The sequence below is a fragment of the Pristis pectinata genome, chromosome 3, assembly GCF_009764475.1.
Source record: "Pristis pectinata isolate sPriPec2 chromosome 3, sPriPec2.1.pri, whole genome shotgun sequence".
NCBI lineage: Eukaryota > Metazoa > Chordata > Chondrichthyes > Rhinopristiformes > Pristidae > Pristis > Pristis pectinata.
In genome coordinates this window covers 141891637-141913565 of record NC_067407.1, presented here as the reverse complement: position 1 = coordinate 141913565, position 21929 = coordinate 141891637, and the positions used below count along the sequence as shown (strand labels likewise).

Genomic DNA, 21929 nt, shown 5'->3' with positions numbered 1-21929 from the left:
CAGACCAATAAAACAATTAGATATTTACATGTAGTAAAATTAAAATATTCCCAAATGCTGGGTGTCTAAATAAACAGAGCAGTTGAGTGCCTCTCTGTTTGAAAAATGAAATGGGTTGTTGAAGTTTTTTTGAACGCTGTAATTATAACTTCAAACTGAAGAACAAAGCACTCATATTAAAGTCACGTGGCTCAAATTGTATTCTTTGCAATTTTGGTGGAAATATTCAGAAAAGGTTGGAGATGTTTGGGAAAGTTGGTCTGTCAATTGAATGTGATAGTAGCTTGATGCTCATTCCCTCTTGCGGAAGGAAACCTGTTCTTATTTTGTCTTGCTGCTTCAGTGTCAGAAAAAGTATGGCTGACTCTTGACTTCCTTCTGAGGCTGTCATTTATAGCAAAACCTGTTACGAGTGGTTCACCAGCTTCTTAGAACAACCCTGGGATGGGCAATAATAGCCTTGTCTGTGCATGCAGTTTCATAATTAATTTTAATAATGATGTCAGTAGTATCATCAACATTAGTCAGCTCACATGAAGGTTCTCTTGCTGTGATCATGCCTGCTGAAGGCAGTAGGATCAACCATGTGTTTGGAACTGTAGCAATTGTCCTTTTTACTGGTTTGTTATATGTGATAGCTACTGTGACAGCTGATTCTGAAGACTAAATTAGAAATTAGCTAGTCCTTCTCTGGTGTTTGCTCCGTGAAGTATTCTCTTTCACTCACTAACCTTCCAGGGTGTACTCATCCACCCAAATTGTTGAAATTTCGAGGAGGGGCCTAGCTTACTGCCTGGCGTTCATTCTCACAGTACGAAAGGCTGATTGCTCTTTTTTTTCCCCAAAGAAGAGGGAAGACTGAAGGGTAGTCTCAGAGAACTTTAAAATTACAAAGGATTTGAAAAAGTGAGTAAATGTTGATCAACAGTTCTGTTGCACTGATACGGAGATTAATACACCAGGCAACAGCAGTAGGTATCAGGCAGGTATTTAAAATCTTGATCCAGACAAAATTATAAAGAGGCAACTAATTTTTGGATGGGAATTGCAGAGCTTTGGACCTTGGTAGCTGAAGAAATGCCTGCCTATGGTAAAGCAATTAAATTCAGGAATGAACATGAGATTAATATTTCAGGAGTGCTGAGATCCTGGAAAGTTCTAGAGTGAGCTGGCTTTGGAGAAGCAATGATTCTAAATTAGAAGACAGACAATGTTCAGAATGCAACAAGTGGTAAAATTGGCATGTTGCTTAAATGGAAGCCAGTGTGGATCAAACACCACAAAGGTGAAGGATGAATGAGTAAGGAATAACCTCAAATTTGCTGAGGGAATGAGGATCACATTAGGAGGGTCTTGAAGTACCCAAGTTTGGAGTTTAGAAGAGCACGAGTGGATTTAATTAAAACATTCAGAGTTGTCTTGGATATGGAAGGCGTGGTTCCTCTTACGGTCACTATTCAAAATAAATGGCTGCCCACTTAAAGCAGGTGAGGTGAAATTTTTCTTCTTTTCCCTCAAAGGACGGTATATATGAATATTTTTAAGACTGAGGTTGATAGACTCTTGATTGAGAAGTCGCTGAAAATTACTGCAAGTAGAAGGAATGTTGAGGTTACAAATGGAACAACCATGATCGTATTGAATGGTGAAGCAGGCTCGATCCTGCTTTCTGCTTCTAATTCATCTGTTCATATGTAATAAATTTGTGGTTGAGGATCTTAGTGGCAGGTGAGCAGAGTTGGGATGGGGTTTGATGGTATGGGTATATGTCCTGAAGCTCCTCCTTCTGTCAAACACCAAGATTGTGAAGCATGCTACATGCCTCCTTCACTACCTGGTCTACCTATGTCACCGCTTTCAGGGAACTATGTATTTGTACTCCTGTGTCTCTGTTCTACAACACTCCCCAGGGCGCTGTCACTCTGTACCTCCTGCTCTGGTTTAACTTTCAAAAATGCATCACTTTGCACTTGTCTGAGTTAAATTCCATCTGTCATTCCTTGGCCCATTTTCCCAGTTGATATAGATCCTGTTGTAACCTTAAGCAACCTTCATTGTCCACCATGCCTCCATTTTTGGTGTCATTAGCAAACTTACTAATTATGCCACCTACATTTTCATCCAGATCATTAATATTAATGACAATGGTGGTGAATCTTCAGAAAACTTTACCCTGGAAGACCTGACGGCTCAGTCATTGAGTTAATTCCAAACAGATGATTAGATTTCTGAATATTACAGGATAGTGCAGAAAAATGACTGAGGCAGAAGATCAGCAGGAATGGCCCACTTTTATTTCTTGTGTTTTTTTAATATTCTTTCACTATCCCCAAATCCTTTGCTTCCTTTCGTGCCCAGAATTCTGAAGCCTCATCACCCCTTTAATGAGGAACTTGCTTTTCATTTTACTTCTAGATGCCAACTCTTAATCTGAAACTCTGACCGCTGTTTCTGGATTCTTTAGCTCATGGAAAATCCACCTTGTTCAGTTCTATAAAGACCTGAAACATTAACTCTTTCCCTTTCCATAGATACTGCTTGCCCTGCTGAGTGTTCCAACATTTTTGTTTTTATTTCAAACTTCTTCAGTTCTTTTGCTTAATGTTCTCCTGAAACTCCCCTGCACACTCTTTACTGCTATCACATCCTTCCTGTGGTCTGCACGCTGTGTCTAGTTGTGGCCCTGTGAGTGTTTTATGCTGTTCTAGCATGATCTCCCTTCTTTTATTCTGTAGCTGCCTCCCTTGTTTTTCTTAACAGCCTAGGATACATTTCACCTGGGCTTGGGAATGTGTTCACTTCTTAAGATGCTATGCCCTTTAATATCTACTCTCTGTTCCATTTATCTTGTCGATATTTCATTCTCTATCCTTATTATCAATGTTCATATTGATGTCCTCATTTGGAATCTTGCTATGTCTTTTGTCTTCAGATACAAACTGCATCATTGATCTCTGATACTGTTTGTAATTACTATTATGCCTTTTGTGTGTTTAAAGTATATCTCTGGCTTGTGCATGACTACCTGCACATTCTATACTCCAATAAGTATTCTGCAGTGTTGAGATTGTGATAATTGACGTAGCTTCCTTTTATTGTTTTGCTTTATTATGTACCACTTCAATGTCAAGAGGTATCTTGATTTGTATCTATTTCTCTCTGTACTAGCTACTCATCCCCAACCCAAGCACCGCTTTCATTATATGAAACCGTATTTGGTCTGAACCTTCACCCTTTCCTCTTCAAGTACCCCTTGTTGCTCCGATCCATTTCCTGAGACAAACCTCTACGTGGTTGGACCAGGACAGGCTATTGGTGATGTTCACTTCTAGGAACTTGAATCTCTCAGCCTCAGCACCATTGATGTGGACAGGTGCATATACACCATCCCCTTTCCCGAAGTCAGTGACCAGTTCTTTTGGTTTACTGACATTGAGGGAAAGGTTGCTGTCATGACACCATGTCACTAAGCTCTCTACCTCCTTCCTCATCGTTATTTGAGATACGGCCCATTACAGTGGTATCATCTGCAAATGTGTAGATGGAGTTAGAGCAGAATCTGGCCATGCAGTATATAGGAAGTGAGTAGAAGGCTGAGGATGCAGCTTTGTGGGGCACCAGTGTTGAGAATAATCATGATGGAGGTGTGGCTGCCTATCCTCACTGACTTCAGTCTGTTGGTCGGAAAATCAAGGATCAAGTTGCAGAGGGAGGTGTTGAGTCCCAGGTCTTGAGAGTTTGATGATGAGTTTGCTTGGAATTATACTATTGAAGGCAGAGCTGTAGTCATTAAACAATAGACTAACGTAGGTGTCTTTACTATCCAGATACTCCAGTGATGAGTGTAGGGCCAGAGAGATGGCATCCATTGTAGATGTGTTTCAGTGGGTAGGTGAATTGCAGTGGCCGAGGTTTTCCTGGAGGCTGGAGTTAATGCGTGTCATGACTAGCCTCTTGAAGCACTTCATGATGGTGGATGTCAGAGCTGTCGGTTGGTAGCCATTAAGGCATGTTGCCTTGTTTTTCTTTGGTACCGGGATGATAGTTGTCTTAAAACAGGTGGGAACCTCTGAGAGATTAAATATGTCTGCAAATACCCCTGCCAGCTGATCAGCACAATATCTGAGGACACAGCCAGGGACACCATCCGGGCCAGATGCTTTCCTCAGGTTCACTCTCTGGAAGACTGATCTTGCGTCCTTGACGGTGACTGTGGATTCATTTGCATTGGAGGCTATCAGGGCGGGTGATGACAAACCAATCCCTTTCTGTTCAAAATGTGCATAAAAGTCATTAAGCTCATGAGGAAGGGATGCGCCGTTGTTGACTATACTGCCGACTTCATTTTGTAGCCCATTATAGTGTGTAAGCCCTGCCACAACAGACGGCTGGTCTCGGACTCAATTTTGAACTGGTGTTGTCTCTTGGCATAAGGGCAGGTGGCAAAATAATGGGCCTGTTGTAGATGTGTGGTAACTTGGGACCGATGATGACTTAGTTCCACTGCAGTTTTGTGTTCTGGGGTGACTAATGAGGCAATGTAGGAAACAGACATTTCCACAGATGGGACTAGTGATGGCCAACAAAGCAGCTGAGTAGGTGGTTGGTCTGCTTCTGCCACTTAGGCAAGGCCTCTCTGCTCTAGAAGAATGGCCTGTCATTCTGAATACTATCATGAATACTCCTTTTCCACTTTGAGCAGTTGTGGGCCAGAGATTCTCAGCAGTTAGTAGGGATGTTGCTTTTCTTCAAAGTGGTTTTGAAGCTATCCTTGAATGTTTTCCTCTGTCCACCTGGGCCTCTTTCCCCATGAGAGAGAGTTGAGAATGGTGTCTGCTTTGGGAATCTGGTGTCAGGATTGTGCGAAATATGGCCAGCCCAATGTAACAGACTGAGCCCAAGTGGAGCTTGTAACTGAGTTGACCTGGAAGAGGATGCAGACATAACTCATCCTTCCAGTGAATGGTTAGATGTGTGACTGGAGCCAAAGACCAGTGCAGTTTGGATATTCTACCACACATGTGGCCCAAAGCATCCTGTGCAGTAAAACAGCCCTTTCTTCCACCAGTTCCTAGCATTTCTGGAAGGAGAAAAGTGTGTGTGGAAAGTGAGTTGGTGAGTGGCTTGTGTGACTGAGGGCTTCAGTGATGATTTGGTTGAATATAAAATGTCTCCTGATAAGATAAACTCCTTGGAACTTTAGATGGCTTCATGAGTGGTTTGTTTGGTTAAACTGCCTACTATGTGTATGTTTATCTAGAATTACTTTCAGTTGAATCAGTGTTTGTAAAGTGATGCCCTCAGTTATTAATATTTTTGGTGTGACCCTTCAACTGAAGTGGTATGCAACATTATTGTTTCTTATTGTAAGTTTAGTTCATTCAGTGACCCTTCCAGTCCTTTTCCATATTCTATTCCAATCACAGTGTGGGAGTAAGATGGTGGAGTTACCTGCAAAATGCTCAGTAGAATATAAAACTGTCAGGGCATAAATGCTCAACCATGGCCCATGGCTCAGTGCAAAGCACTTTTCTCAGCTGGATGCATTGCAGGAATGTTTTCCGTATTGTCCTCAATATTCGTTCTTCATCGAACATCATCAGAACATTTGGTAAATATCTTATTTATTGGAAGCTCACTGTGCACAGTTAGCTGCTGCATTTTCTATGTATTGGTTTATTATTGTCACGTACCGAGGTACTGTGGAAAAACTTGCCTTGCATACCGATTGTACAGGTCAATTCATTACACAGTGCAGTTACATTGAGTTAGTACAGAATGCATTTGAGTGCCCACACTTCTAAGGTACTTAATTGGTGGAAAAGCACTTTGGGATGTCCTAAGGAGTGAATGATGTTTTTGTTTTACTTAAATCGATTCTCAGAAAGTTGATGCAAAAATAAGATTTACGTTTATATTGACTTTTGAACATCTCAAAATGCTTTGCAGCCTTAGTGATTACTGTTGTGATATAGGAGAAAGTATCAGTTTAGATACAAAGTTCCATTTACAACTTGAAAATGCCAAGAATAATTTGGTTTTAATGATGTTCAGAGAAAAATATTGGGGACCATTCACCCTGTAGTCCAGGAGTCAGTCAAATCTTTCGTGAAACAATGCCATTGATTCTTTTATGTTCACGTGAGAAAACAACACCTCCAAAAGAATGCACCTCCTGAGGTGCTGTGCTTCCTCAGCACAATGCTGAAGTGTGCCTGGGTTTTTGTGGTGGGGTCTTGGAATTAAACCCACAATCTTCAATTTTGAGTGGTACAGTAGCAAAACTGGCCACTCTGCCCAGATTCAGTAGATCACTGACTATTTGGACGAGCTATCCATGAGTAATGAAAGGAAATCAACTATAATATTCCCATTTTTAACAATTACCTCAGTTTTGGAAGTAGATGTTTGTTTTCACATTGAGTAGAGAGGAAAGCTCAAACTAGTGCATTACCAGTAAGATTGGGTTTAGCCCAGTCTAGAGGGCAAAAGTACATACTTACTGGTGCATTAAGCGTATCGAATATGACCTGGGTTGCCTTGTGATCTTAGTTTCCAGATAATGGAAAAATAAACACTTTGCAGAACAAGTTTATTAAAAGCAACAGATAAGCAGCAACCAAATAAAGTACAGAAGGTCATGGTATTATGGATGGACTCTACTCGAACTCGTACCATCAAATACCATTCTTCACTAAGTCTGCTGATGACTCTAGGGCCAAGCAATGGTAGTAACACTTCTTTTCCAGTCCTCTTCTGGTTATACTTCCATCTTTCATAAACCTAAGCTAACCTTATATGTTGCTACCCTGTATTCCTGACATTCACTCTTCACTCTGATTTGCTTTGGCTGCTAATCCAGCAATGCCTGGATTTCAAATAAGGACAGAAAATGCTGGAAGTACTCAGCAAGTCAGACAGTATCTGTGGAGAGAAAAGCAGTGTTGGTTTCATGTCCACGAATTTCAACACTTAATTCAAGAATTTAAGATTACCAACCATTTCAGTTTGTGTCAGAACTGGCTAGTTCAGATGAAAGATCATCAACCTGTAACGTTAAATGGATTTTTCTCTCTCCATTGGTGCTATCTGACATACTGAGTATTTCTACCATTACCTTTAATTTATTCTAAGCAGTTGCTGTGTTTTGTACCTCAGTTCCAGTACTGCTTTCTTTCTCCTCTGTTCTCATTCATTTCCTGTTTATATCTCTTCCATATATCAGCAATGACTTAAGTCTTCATCATCCTCCCTCAGCCAGCACCACCACCACTTGTGTCATTCATTTTCTAATTGTCTCTGCACATCATAGACATTTACTCACTTCTATCCAACCCTCTCCCTTTACTGCAACTTGCTTCAATTTCTAACTTCTCAGTTCTGGTGAAAGGTCAATCACCTGAAGCATTAACTCTCTCCAGAGGTACTACCTGATCTGTTGAATATTTCCAGCATTTTGTTTTTTATTTATCTACACTGAGGGCAAAGGTTTGCGGTAAGAGTCAGAGATTTCAATGAATTTTTTTCACCCAGAGGATGGCTCTGATTTGGAATGCATAGCCTGAAGTGGTGAAGGCAGGTGCTCTCGTAAGAAGTATGTAGATGAGCACTTACAATGCAGTAGCCTAGAAGACTACAGGCCAAGTGGTATAAAATTCTGCTAGCATAGAACAGTGCGGCACAATACAGGCCCTTTGGCCCATGATGTTATGCTGGCCTATATGAACACCTACTCCACGATCAATCTAACCCCCCCCCCCCCCCCTTGCCACGCAGCCCATAACCTTCCTTTTTTTTCCATGTGGTTATCTAAGAGTAGTTTAAATGTCCTTATTGTATCAGCCTCTACCACTACCACTGGCAGTGCATTCCATGCACCCACCACTCTCTCCACTCTGTTTTTTTTAAAAAAAGGCTACCTTTGACATTTCTCCTAAACTTTCCTCCTCTGACTGTAAATGGATATCCTCTGCTATTGCCACCCTGAGGGAAAAAGGTTCTGGCTGTCCACTGTATCTATACCCCTCATGATCTTATACACCTCTATCAAGTATCCTCTCATCCTGCTTTGCTCCAAAGAGAAAAGCCCTAGCTCGTTCAACCTTTCCTCATAAGACATATTCTCTAATCCAGGCAGCATCCTGGTAAATCTCCTCTGCAACCTCTCTAAAGCTTTCACATCCTTCCTATAATGAGGTGACCAGAACTCAACACAATACTCCCTAAGTGTGGTCTAACCAGAGTTTTATAGAGTTGCAACATCACCTCATGGCTCTTCAACTCTATCCCCTGACTAATGAAGGCCAGCACACCATACACCTTCTTGAGCACCCTATCAACTTGCAAGGCAACTTTGAGGGATCTATGGACTTGGACTCCAAGATCCCTCTGTTCCTCCACACTGCTAAGAATCCTGCCATTAACCTTGTATTCTGCCTTCATGTTTGATCTTCCTCTCGCTTTTCTGGATTGAACTCCATCTGCCACTTCTCCACCCAATTCTGCATCCTGTCTATATCCTGTTGTAACCTACGAGAACCTTCTACACCATCCACAGTCCCTCTAACCTTTGTGTCATCCACAAACTTACTAACCAATGCCCCCCACTTCCTCATCCAAGTCATTTATAAAAATCACAAAGAGCAGGGGTCCCAGAACAGATCCCTGTGGAACACCACTAGTCACCGACCTCCAGGCAGAATGTTCTCCATCTACTACCACCCTCTTGCCTTCGGTGGGCAAACCAATTCTGAATCCACGCAGCCAACTCTCCATGGATCCCATGCCTCATGATTTTGTGGATGAGCCTCCCATGGGGAACCTTGTCAGGTGCCTTATACACCACATCCACCACTCTACCTTCATCTATCTGTTTTGTCAACTCCTCGAAAAACTCAATTAGTCTTGTGAGGCATGACCTGTTCCTCTCAAAGCCATGCTGACTATCCCTAATAAGACAATGCTTCTCCAAATACTCGTAAATCCTGTCCCTAAGAATCCTCTCCAATAGCTTGCCCACCACTGACATAAGACTCACTGGTCTATAATTCTCAGGATTATCCCTATTACCTTCCTTGAACAAGGGAACATTTGCCGTCCTCCAATCCTCTGGTACCACTCCTGTGTCCAGGGAGGACATAAATATCATTGTCAACGCTCAGCAATCTCTTCCCTCGCCTCTTCTAGTAACCTGGGGTATATCCCGTCTGGTCCCAGGGTCTTATCTATGCTTGTATCTATAGACGTGCACTCAAAGGCCATTGTGGACATGATTCTATGACTCTGTTCAGATTTCCAGCATTTGCAGCTTTTGCATGATAAATTATAAAGTTGTCCTTGTGTTCATATCCCTCTTTGGCTTTAACCCTCCCATCCCCGTAACATTCTTTAAGAGATCCACAGTCCTCACATTCTGCAGTACCTAAACATCTCTCCGTTTTCACTTTTCAGTTCATTTTAGGATCCTCCTCTTTGACCAAGCAAGGACAGCAATCCTGATCAGCTTCACTAGCTCAGGATAAATTTTTTTAAATACAACTGTAAAGGACATTGGGAGATCATAACCTCAAAAGTTCTCTGTAAATAAGTTGTTCTTTGACATGGGAATTTGTAATAGCCCTGTCACCACCTTCACATAAGAGCTGTGACACAGATGCTGAAACCCAGTCTGGCCTCTTTGATCATGGAAGGCCAGAGAGTAAATGTCAAACCATATTGAAGACGTGTATCCAGCAGGAAGTAAACTAAATGTAGCACTGTCTGTGCAGATGGCTCAGCAGATTATAAGCTTTGCAGTGAGAATATATTAATAAATAAATGCTCTTTAGTCTCCTGGTTCAATCGATCAGTTACACAGGAAACTAGTAAACAAGGGTGAAAATAGCTCCTCACCACAGCTGGTTTCTGAGTAAGCATCAGCTCCACTGAGGTGCATTTAAAGTAACCAGGCATTCAAAATGCAAAGAAGTTCTAATTCAAAATACAAGGCGACTGACTGTAGCTCCAGCTGATGCTACTAATTCACAACATGCAGAGAGGTTTGCAACAGACAATGCAAAAAGTTGTAGAATCGTAAAATTCAGCAGTTTGGCAGGAATCCATTCAGCTGATTGTGCCCACCCCTGCCAAAAATGAAGTTGGATTACGTCCACTTCCTAGCTCTTGATCCATAGCCCAACAGGTCACAGCACTTTGGTTGCTCACTGAGGTTTTTTTTTAAATTTGTGAGGGTTGTGCTTTTTTCACTCTTTCAGATACTGAGTTCCAAACACTAGCCACTTAGTGAGTGAAATTTTTTTTTCTTGACTCTCCTTTTTGTTGCCAGTTAACTTAAATCAATAACCCTTATTTACTGACCTCTCAGTTAAGGGAAATTAGTCCTTGGTGTACCAAGTCTAGGCCTTGAATAATTTTGTATACCTCAATTAAATCTCCCCTTAGTCATTTTTCAAAGGATTACAAGCTTGGCTAAGATGGTCTGGCCTTGTAACTATAGTTCTCTAGCCATGGCAACATCCTCATAGGTCTCCTCTGTGCTGTCATGAGTGTAATCACATCCTTCCTATAGTATGGTAAACAGAATTGTATTCAGTGCTCCAGTGACCATAGGTTTATATAGTTCCTGCATTAAATTCCTGTTCTTGTATCCCATGATTCCTGGGGAAGAAGGAATGTATCAATACAGTTTAAAGGACAGAGTTGGTATTTTTGTTTTGTACTTTTGGAGGAAAAAATGATAACTTTATACAATGTATTTTATAATGTCAGGATGTCTGGAAGCACCTTTGAAATATGGTGACTGTTGTAACATTGGAAACACAACAGCCTGCATATAGCAAGGTCCTGTGTAGCAGTAAGATAATCTGCACTGATATTGGTGGAGATCCTGGCTGCCTTTCCATAAAGCAATTCCACAAGATCTTTTATTTCCATCTGAAAATGCACTCCCCAATACTGCCCTACTCTCTCAGTACTGCACTGCAGATGCAGTCTAAAATTTTTGTGTTCAAGTTTGTGGAGTGGGACTTGAATCCACTCAATAGAAAGAATGCTGCCACAAGGACGAGCTTTCGGCAAGTAAAGCACTTCTGAAATGTATCACGGCAGTAATGAAGGAAATGAGGCAGCTAAATTGTGCATAGCAAGATCCCACAGTTGCCAAGTAGTATTTTTCAGTGACATTAGTTGTGGGATGAATGTTGTCCTGGGAACTGATGTGAACTTCTACAGTGCTGCATCAGAATTCCCAATCTTGGTAAACAATATGGTAAATAGAACAAACCTAAAACAGTGGAACACAGGAATAGACCCATTGGCCCGTAATGTCCGTGCCAACCATTTTACCAATTTAAACTGCACCTCTGTCTGTCTAAATGCCTCTTAAACGTTTCTATCATATCTGCTTCTACCACTTCCCCTGGCAGTGTGTTCCAGGCACCCACCACTATATATTTAAAAAAAACTTGCCACATGAATTTTCTTTAAACTTCGACCACCCCCCCACCCCTTGCATTATAGCTCTGCACTCTAGTATTTGACATTTCAACCCTGGGAAAAAGACGCTATCTACCTGGTCTGTGCCTTGTATCTTTAATACTTCCTCAGGTTGCCCCTCAGCCTTCTGAAGCTCCAGAGAAAACAACCCAAGTTTGTCCAATTTCTCCTTATGGTTAATACTCTCTAGTCCAGCAACATCCTGGTTGAACCTCTTCTGTATCCTCTCCAAAGCCTCCACATCCTTCCTGTAATGTGGCAATCAGAATTGCACACAATACTACAAATGTGGCCTAATCAACTTTTATACGTTGCAGTATATTTGGATTTGTTCCCTCTTTGGGATAATGATCAATCCTTGCTCTCAGAAATGTAGTTGCTAACTGTGTTAAATCTGAGTCCAGCATATTGTTTGGTGTTGCAGAGATTGTTTCATGAAACAAATCAATACAATGATTTAAAAATAAACTAGAATACTGGAAATACTGAGAATAAGATGGCATCTGTAGAAAAGTTAGATAACAAGCATGTTTTTATTTGCAGAGAAAAGGGAGGTATGGAGAGAACAGAAGGGAATGTCTGAGATAATATAAAAATTGTGTTTGTACTGGCCGAGTGGCAGTTTTGAAGGTATTTATTTAACTGCAGCTCATGGGTCTGGAGGAAATGTAAATAAGGTGAGATGAATGAAATAGACGAAATGCTGGAACTGTGAGATGCAGAACACTGCAGTTGTTGGAAATATGAAATAAAGGGATTTGGGAAATACCCAATGGATCCAGCAGCATTTGTTAAGACAGAAAAACTGAATTGATGTTAAAGGTTAGTTCTGACACATACTGTAAAGGCTGAAATGGTGAAATTTAGTGCGAGTCCTGGGGGCTGTCACGTGGGCATTTAGACAGGCACATGAGCATGCAGGAAATGGAAGGATATGGATCATGTGCGTGCAGATAGGGTTAGTTTAATTTGGCATCATGGTCAGCACAGACATTGTTGGCTAGAGGACCTGTTCCTGTGCTGTACTGTTCTGTGTGCCTAATTGGAAATAGTGTGCTGATCTTCAAGCTTGGGTTGTGCTTTGGAACAGTGCAAGAGACCAAAGCCAGAGAGTTCAGAGTGGGTGAAAATAAAATAAAAACAGAAAATGCTGGAAATATTTAGCAGGTCGAGCTGCATCTGTGAGAAAAGAAGCAGAACTAATATTTCAAGTCAAAGATGAAGGGTCTTCAACCTGAAACGTTAATTCTGCTTCTCTTCACAGGGATGTGGCCTGACCTAAGTATTTTGAGCATTGAGTGGGAATGGGACGGAGAATTAAAAGTGACAAGTAATTGAGAACTTGAGGTTTGCCCTTCTGGGCTGTACAGTGATGCACTGTTAAATGGTCCCAGGCATGGGTTTTATTTCCCCCCCAATGTAGAAGAGACAACATTGTGAGCATGGAATATAATACACTAAATTGTAAGAAGTGCAAGTGAATTGCTGCTTCATCTGGAAGTGGGTTTGGGTTACCAGATAGTTGGAAAGGTAAATGACAGGTGTTATACCTTCTGTATTTGCGTGGGAAGGTACTGTGTGAAGGGGAAGAGGTATTGGTGGAGATGGAGGAGTAAATCCAGGGAGTTGCAGAAGGAACAGTCTTAAGAATGCTGAGGGGAAGATACGTCTGGTGTTGGCATCTCATTGACACGAGGAAAAATAATCCGTTGAATGTGAAGAGTGGTGTTGGAAGATGAGAAGGGAAACCCTATCTTTGTTCCGGTTTGGAGGAGAAGTGGCGAGAGCAGAACTATAGGAAATGGAACTGACGCGGTGGGGAACAACGCAGTGACCTTCCATGTCCTTGGTATAAATCGTGGAATCGTCGTCGTGGAGGAAGTAATTGGGGTCATCGAATCCAGAATCTTTTCCTTTATTTCTGTTGTCCTCTTTGTATGAGAAATGTTGTATTTGTCTTTTAAGGGTGTCACTATGGCTCAGTGAATAATCGTCGTTTGATTCAAAAGTTGAGTTCAAGTCTGACCTCTGCGGTGGTACTTCGATACAAGCAGGGTCCGAAAATATCCCGGTTCTCCGGGGCAGTCTGCTGAGCGAATGGATTATCCAGATACATTTTGTTTTTTTAATTAATGGATAAATTTAGGGCGAGTTATTCAAAGACTGTTGGTAGCAATGTTGCTGTTGATAAATATAATTTTAAATAAACATCCATCCAACAGCCTAAAAAGGCAGCTAATACTACACTGGCAAGCAGCCAGCGCGTTGTTACATTCTTGGTAAATGTCACATTAGATATTCTGTCAAATTTTAAAATATATACGAATTCAACACTTTTTCATTAAGCCTACAGAAGTTTTTGTACATCTTTTTGAACGAATAAATTGGGCAGAGGGACGTTGCAAGTCCCGCCTCTTCTGTTCCGGGAGGGGTGGAGATGTGGGAAGGAGGTTGAATGACATCTCGGATGACCACTGAGGGCTGCGGACGGCAACTGCATGACAATTGGAGGAAAGAGCGACTTACGATCGCAACTTGCCTCTTCCGTGCCCGGGATTGGCTATAGTGCCGGGAGATCGGATGCAGTGTAATTGGGAGGGACTGCAGTCGCTACAGTGTAGTCGTTGCTCGAGAGTGGATGCACTGTAATCGGGAGGGGCGGCAGTTGCTACAGCATAATCGGTATCGGGAAACGGATACACTGCAGCCAAGAAGAGTTGTAGCCCCTAGAGTGTAATCGGTATCGGGAAACGGATACACTGTACCGAGAGGACTCGAGGCCGCAGCAGTCCAGTCAGTGTCGGGAAACGGATACACTGCACCGAGAGGACTCGAAGCCGCAGCAGTCCAGTCAGTGTCGGGGAGCGGATACACTGCACCGAGAGGAGTCGAGGCCGCTACAGTGTAATCGGTGTTGGGGAGTGGATCTTCTGTAATCGGGAGGGGTCGCAGCCGCTCAGTGTAACCGGTACTGCCTACTGCAGCGGGTGAGTCCTGTGAGGACGTCGACCCAGCTTCGTTGATGAGTTAGCTGGTTTGCTGGCTACAGATTTGCTTTCAAGCTGCGTTCCCCGGCATTTGCGTGGTTGGCAGGGTGTGTCTGAACTGATGATTCATTTCGCTCTCCCCCCCCCCCCCCCCCCCCCCGCCCACCGCCGCCACACCAGTAAACAACACCAGCTGGTTTTCGAATTGTCTTTGAACGTGTCTCGTGTGTTTTTTGTCAGTTGGAGCCTGCCGTTGCGTTGTCTGCTTCGCACGCCCAGCCAAGTTTAGACGCCCCTATCTGCACCCCATCTTCTCCAGGTATTTGAAACGATGGCAGGGCTCAAAGGGTAGATCGACCAATACATCTTCCAAGGAATTCCAGGGCAAGCGAGAAGTCAGGTTGCACAATAATTCACGCAATGTGAACATCAGGAATTCTCTTCCTCTCTACCTTCTAAGGGATGCTGAGAGTTAGTTGGACTTTTGGGCCACTGGTAGGTTTCTGGTCATAGTCATAGACCCATACAGCACGAAAACAGGCCCTTTGGCCCAATGGAGTCTCCACATATTTGCATTATTCCCATATAGATCTCATTTAAAAAAAAATCCTCCCCATATTCCCATCACCCACACTTGATTCTACCACTCAATTGCACACTAGGAGCAATTTACAGCAGCCAATGAACCTACCAACCTGCATGTCTATGGGATGTGGGAGGAAACTGGAGCACCTGGAGAAAACCCACATCGTCACAGGGAGAATGCGCAAACCCCATGCAGATGGGACAGGAGGTCAGTGTTAACCCCAGATCTTTGGCACTGAGAGGCTCCACGTTCCTAGCCCGAAACATTGACCACCTGCTTTTCTCCACGGATGCTGCCTGACCTGAGTTTCTCCAGCATCATCGTGTTTTTCTGCTAGATTCCTGCACCTGCAGTCCTTTGTTTCTCCAGCGGCTCTACTAGCTGGGTAAGGATTAAGGCGAGGTTAAGGTGCAAATATGGTCTCTGGCATCAAGTATTTTTCCATTTGTTATCTTTGAGCACAAAAAAATCCCATGATAAATTGGGGGTAAATGCACTATGGAGAATTCCTCCAATCTTTTTAGGTAGTTAAAACCCGTCTAGGAGAACACGTGTATAGTCTGTTCCTGAACTAAGATCTGGGAATGACTTGCTTTCCACCTGCAGAATCTTCTGTAAGTAAGTTAGGATCTTAATTTCAGATGAAAAGTGACTTGAATTGTGGGGAAAGCAGTTGAGTCTTGGATGGGCACAAGTGAGTGCAAGCATATTGGTTGTTTGAAGTGACCAACTGCCCTCCAGCAGAGAAGGGTTTTATGTCATGACTGGTGGACAAGCTCTAGATGATTACTTATTAGTAACTGAAGAAAATCAATATGTTGCTATTTTCTGTTTTTCTTAGAATGAATTGCCTGCTCCACTTGCTCGTTTTCCTGGTAGCTGCTGTTGAAATGACCGTGGCAGGTAAGTTATTATTACACTGTTTTCGAAATTTTACCTCCTCATATCTTGGCTACCTTGTGATTGACAGTAAGCACTTAGATAGATGTCATATTCAGTGTTGTATATTCGTGCTCATTGGACACCTTACCAGGTTATCTAAAGTCAGTCGAATTTATTGTCATGTGCACAGGTGCAATGAAAAACTTGCAGCAGCACCACAGGCACATAACATCATGTAAGCAGCATTCACAAGAGAAACAAATTGTACACAATTTTTACAAGAAAGAACACAACTGGAACAATAAAAATAATGTCCATCTTGGTGCAAAGTAATCAGTGGTCATAATATTGTTAAACTGGACAAAATAAATTTCCAGGCCCAATTTTTGTTTTCTGTTGTTGCTGTCCAGACAAACAATTAATACTTTTAGTATACTGTAATACAAATAATTTTTTGAGCACTTACAGGGCTATGGAGTGTGAACAGGGAGTGTCTAGAATCATTAATCTTGATGGTACAGAATGATGCCATTCAGCCCATCAATTGAGGCTCGACTCCATGTCAAGCAATTCTGTCACCTCTGCGCTCTCCTCAAATGGCTATCCAGTTCGGACAGTTCTTTCAGAGACCTGGTACATTATGGGCAGATTGAATGCCATCTGTGCGTATAATTGTAGAATTTTGCCACAGTGAATGCTGTCCATTTGCTCATTTGAACTACATTGGTAAATGTCTTGCTTTATTCAATACTATTGGTAGATTTGGAAAGCAAAAAAAAATGCAGATGCTAATTTGAAATGAAAATAATGCTAAAACTGCGATGTGTCAGAAACCTTCTGGGAGTGAGAAATCAAATTAATATTTGTACCTTAACTCCCTTAATCCTTAACCAGCGAGTAGAGCTGCTGCCTTGCAGCACTGGAGATCCAGGTTCAACCCCAACCTTGGGTGCTGTCTATGGGGATTTTGCATGTTCTCTGTGCTCACATGGGTTTCCTTCAGACTGATAACCTTTCATCAGGACTGAGAAATTCAATATCACATGTAGAGGAGAGGAGAAATCAAAGTTCTGTGATGCGTGGAGGTCAAGAGAGATGGAATGACACAGGTGGTGGTGGGTGACTGCTGAGAGAGCTTGCTGAAGATCTGGTGGTTGCTGATTATCTGCCTTCTGGAGATGTAAATAGGAGATAAATGAAGGAACAAAAGACAGAGGCGGAAATAATGCAGAATCTGTGCAGTACAAATGGCTGGAAAACCAAAACATTGAACAGGTTAGGCAACATCTGTGAAGAGAGGGAAAACTGAGTTAATATCGTAAATTAATTCATCAGAACCTTGATTCTACAGTTCAATTTTACTCTGACATCTGTCTTTGACCTCTTGCACTGTTGTGACAAAGTCTAGCTTAAACTTGAGGAACAGCAACATTTTCCAGCTTCGCACATTCTGACTCATACTTTCAGATTTCTCACCCATCCAGTATATCAGGAACTGGCTCATTTGATGTAAGGTCATCAACCTGAAGTATTAATTCTGTTTTTGTTCCTGCATGCACTGTCTGATCTACAGTATCAACTGAACTTTGTTTCAGTAATAATATATTGTCTGTTTTATTTCTCCTTTACATACGCTCAATTCTGAAGTTTTCTGTTGCATTTGTTCCCATAACATTGGTTCTTATAAGGGATTTCTTTTTCCTTCCCTGTTTTGTTTAATTACTTTTCTATCCCTTGCTGCAGCACCTTGCTGTCAGGATTTTGTTTACCTGTTTGAAACTGATTCATGCTATTCATCCTTCATGTTACAGCCAGTTGATATGAAGTCATAGTCCAGAGTTGATAAAGCTTGATAAATATCGTGCTCTGTTCTGGTCTGTGCCAGGCTCACCTGTTTGACTACCAGACAAGCATACAAACATAGCAACACTGGTTCCATCAAACAGCAGATATCTTTAACTAATATTTTTAGTCAAGGCTTGGATCATTAGATCAATCTGTGAATAACAATGGAAGGCTAATGACCGATCCCACTTAGTCACTATGCCAAGGTAATTTCATCTACAGCATGATAATGGAACTTCCTGATCTTTCTTCCTGCAGAAGGGTCCTGACCCAAAATGTTGACAGCCTGCTTTTCTCCCATGGATGTTGCCTGGCCTGCTGAGTTCCTCAAGCATTGTGTTTTTCATCCAGATTCCAGCATCTGCAGTCCTTTTGTTTCTCTAGAACTTCTTGATCTTCTTGACACAACATGGTGCAATGTGCTGTACCATATATTACAAAATGGAAACACTTGGGAGTTTGAGTCAGGTTCACTGATGTCTGACTGAGTTGAAACTTCAGCCCTTCCATTTCTTGCCAGGGATCTCCAGTTTACTTGTGCTTTTCTTTTATTCTCTGGTTTGTTTTTCTATTTGGGTATTAGAGGTTTGGAATAGTTCTGAAAGAAGTGTCCTCTTTGGAGGGGTGATCTTCATTTGCATCTGCTGGGGCCAACCATATGAGGTACATAAAGGGGTTCATGAATTAAATGAACCTGTCTGTGGAAAGCTTTGAAATTGGGTCTGTCTAAATCTAGGAAGGGGGGGGGGGGGGGAGGGATGATGAACAAAGGTTCCTGTCCATGATTGATTTTGGACATTGCATTGCACAAGCTGCGTATAAGTCAGGGGATTGAGTTTAAGAGCCGCAAAGTGATGATGCAGCTTTACAAAACTCTAGTTAGGCCACACTTGGAGTACTGTGTGCAGTTCTGGTCGCCTCATTATAGGAAGGATGTGGAGGCTTTGGAAAGGGTGCAGAGGAGATTTACCAGGATGCGGCCTGGATTAGAGAGTATAGATTATGAGGAGAGACTAAAGGAGCTGGAGCTGTTCTCATTGGAGAGAAGGAGGATGAGGGGAGACATGATAGAGGTATACAAGATATTGAGAGGAATAGATAGTTGACAGCCAGCGCCTCTTTCCCAGGGTACCAATGCTCAAAACAAGGGGACGGCTTTCAGGTATTGGGTGGGAAGTTCAAGGGTGATGTCGGAGGGAGGTTCTTCACCCAGAGAGTGGTTGGCGCATGGAATGCACTGCCTGGGGTGGTGGTGGTGGCTGATACATTGGACAAGTTCAAGAGATTGTTAGATAAGCATATGGAGGAATTCAAGTTAGAGGGATATGTGGGAGGAAGGGGTTCAATAGTCTTAGGTGTTGTTTGAAGGGTGGCACAACATGATGGGCTGAAGGGCCTGCATTGTGCTGTATTGTTCTATGGTCCTATGGTATAGGTTAGAGGCCAAATTTGAGAATTACCCTGTTGAATAATCTTTTGGTGTTTCCTTTTTGGTCAGGAAAATTAGGGCTGGGCAGAGGCTGTGTTTTGCAGCAAGTAACTTGCCTCTTGACACCCCAAAACATTTTAAGCATCCATCAGCCCAAAGTGACATGTATCCGAAGAAATGCTCTCCACTTGCTTTGAGTGAAGCTCCAATATTCAAGAAGCTTGTTGCCTTCCAGAACAAACCAACCTGCTTGATTAGCTTACTATCCTCACACTAAATATCTACTTTCTCCACCACTGTCTCAATGTGACTACAAAATGTGCCTTTTACAAAATGCAATGCAGTTATTCACCCAGACCTCTCCTACAGCACCCCCAAAACCTACAACCTCCTATCACCTAGAAGGAAAAAGGCAGCTGGGAACACCATTTCTATGTTCCCCTCCACAACTTCTGCTCCTATGTTTTATGGTCTTGGAATTGTTTCTTCATTGCTTGGCCTAAACCTTGGAATTTCTGGTCCAGCATCACTGTGGGAGTACCTTCAACAGCAGGCCGCAGCAAATCAGTACAACTTACCTCCACTTTCTGGAGGGCCATTGGGAATGTGCAATAAATGCTGGCCTTGCTAGTGATGCCCACAATCCATAATACAATTTTTTGAAAAACAAAATGAACAAGAATCTCCCCCAAATGAGAAATTCATATAGATAGCATTTATAGTTTATCCAAGCAGTTCAAGCTTGGACCCTAGGGTGGTTGAGGTTCTGAGAGCATTGTATGTACAGCTGTGTCACCAGATGTATGAAATGTGGTAGTTCGGGATGGCAGACTCCCAAAGTTCTCTGCCATCAGACCTTGTCTGCTTCTTGCTGGGACTGTTCTTTGTAATTGGTCAGATTTGCCCTTTGAGGGTCATCTTGGTTTAGCCTCATCTTTTTCCGCAAACATTTTCAATGTTGCATGGTAGTGTGTTCATCTAATGGTGACTTGGAGAGTACACAAATGATTAGAAAAAAATTGACTGGATCTGCTTTACTTAGTCATGTGATTTCCAAATCTACAGTGGATGTGTTTCAGGCCTCAGTCACAAACTAATGTACTTCCCAATGTGGTCTTCTGTCTCCAGCAGGAAGGTGGTTAGTAGTTCATCAGAAGACCCAGTTTTGTTCTTGATCTTACTGGGGCATCATTTCTATGGGCCCCTGTGGCCAGTTGATAAAACACAGACTGCAGATGCTGTAATCTGGAGCAAAAAACCAAACTGCTGGAGGAACCTGGTGGGTCAGACCTGTTTTTTGGTTGGGGGGTGGGGGGAAGATGGTTGGCGTTTTGGCTTGAGACCCTATGTCAGGACACAGTGTAGAGGGGAGATAGCTTATATAAAGGGGGAAGGGTGATGCAGGGGCTGGCAGGTGATAGATCCAGGTGATGATGGGCAGATGGAGCCAGATTGGGGAAGGGGTGGCGAGTTGTTATTTGTTGGGAGTTCTTGGTGCTGTGGACATGGGAGAAATAGCTTCACAGGAGCACTGGAGGTGTGTTGTCATCATGCCCACTGTAAATTCAAGAAACCCTTGAGCCACCATGACCACAACTAATCAATGGCGCTACACAACATCATTTAACAATGAGGCCCAATGGAAGGAGTATTGGGACAAGCAAGTCTATGACAATCACATGTAAATGCTACCTGGTTCAGACCTCCTTTGGAGAAGGTGGCCTGTTACCAACTGATGCTGGGCTATCTGTGGGAAAGACAGCCATTCCCACTAAAGGAAGATCAGATTAAATCAAATCCACCCACACCTAACTATATTTTGAAAACCAGATAATTGACTAACTCAAGAAAAACATTACTGCGCATTGGTATTGGTTTATTATTGTCACTTGTACCGAGGTACAGTGAAAAACTTGTCTTGCATACCGATCATACAGGTCAGTTCATTACTATATATTTCCTTACCCTTTCAAATAAGTGTTTAACACAAATTCTATATTTAAGGCTAAACAGTATGAATGTAAAATACAGCAAAATTAAATCAATTGAATGACTCCATGAGGTGCCAAATTTTCAGCGGATGGTGATGTTAATCAGCATACAACTGCACTGCACTTGTGTGTAAATGTAAATAAACTGTCTTCTCACAGTTGCATAATGGAGATATGAGAGACTTCAGATGCTGGAGGTTTAATGCAGGGTCTCCACCTGAAATGTCAACAATTTCTCCATGTGCACACGCAGTTTTTTGCTCCTTATTTTGCATATCACTAAAATTCATTTTGAGTTTATCGTTTAATATTCTTAGAAATTTTTGCCAGTTGAATGAGGATTCCAGATGCATAAATACTGGGTAAAGGAGAGTTTGCTGTGCTTGACTTTGCAGTATTTCTATCAATTATTCTGGCCAAGTAACATATCAGAGGAACAAAAGACTGCAGATGCTGGAATCTAGATGAAAAACACCATGATGCTGAAGGAACTCAGCAGGCCAGGCAGCATCTGTGGAGAAAAAGGGTTCTGACCTGAAACGTTGACCACCTGCTTTTCTCCACGGATGCTGCCTGGCCTGTTGAGTTCCTCCAGCATCACAGTTTTTCTTCAAGTAACATATCAGTCCCAGGGAAGGCTTTACATTACTGAGAAGAGGGAGGAGTGGGGCGAACGATGGGAATGTTTTGGAAGAGACTGAATGACACGCATGATC

General features: G+C 42.3%; 1 protein-coding gene across 2 annotated transcripts in view; it reads left to right on the top strand.

The window, feature by feature from the left end:
* LOC127568698 (V-set domain-containing T-cell activation inhibitor 1-like) overlaps positions 1 to 21929 on the top strand; it is a 46238-nt gene that overhangs the window by 6570 nt on the left and 17739 nt on the right. The window contains exons 1-2 of one of the 2 annotated variants that reach the window (XM_052012754.1): positions 14067 to 14480; positions 15908 to 15969. In XM_052012754.1, coding sequence (XP_051868714.1) covers positions 15909 to 15969 — 61 coding nt within the window. In that variant the 5' untranslated portion in view covers positions 14067 to 14480; position 15908. Of the gene's footprint in view, positions 1 to 14066; positions 14481 to 15907; positions 15970 to 21929 lie in introns of those variants that run through there. The other variant, XM_052012753.1, reaches the window with a different exon arrangement.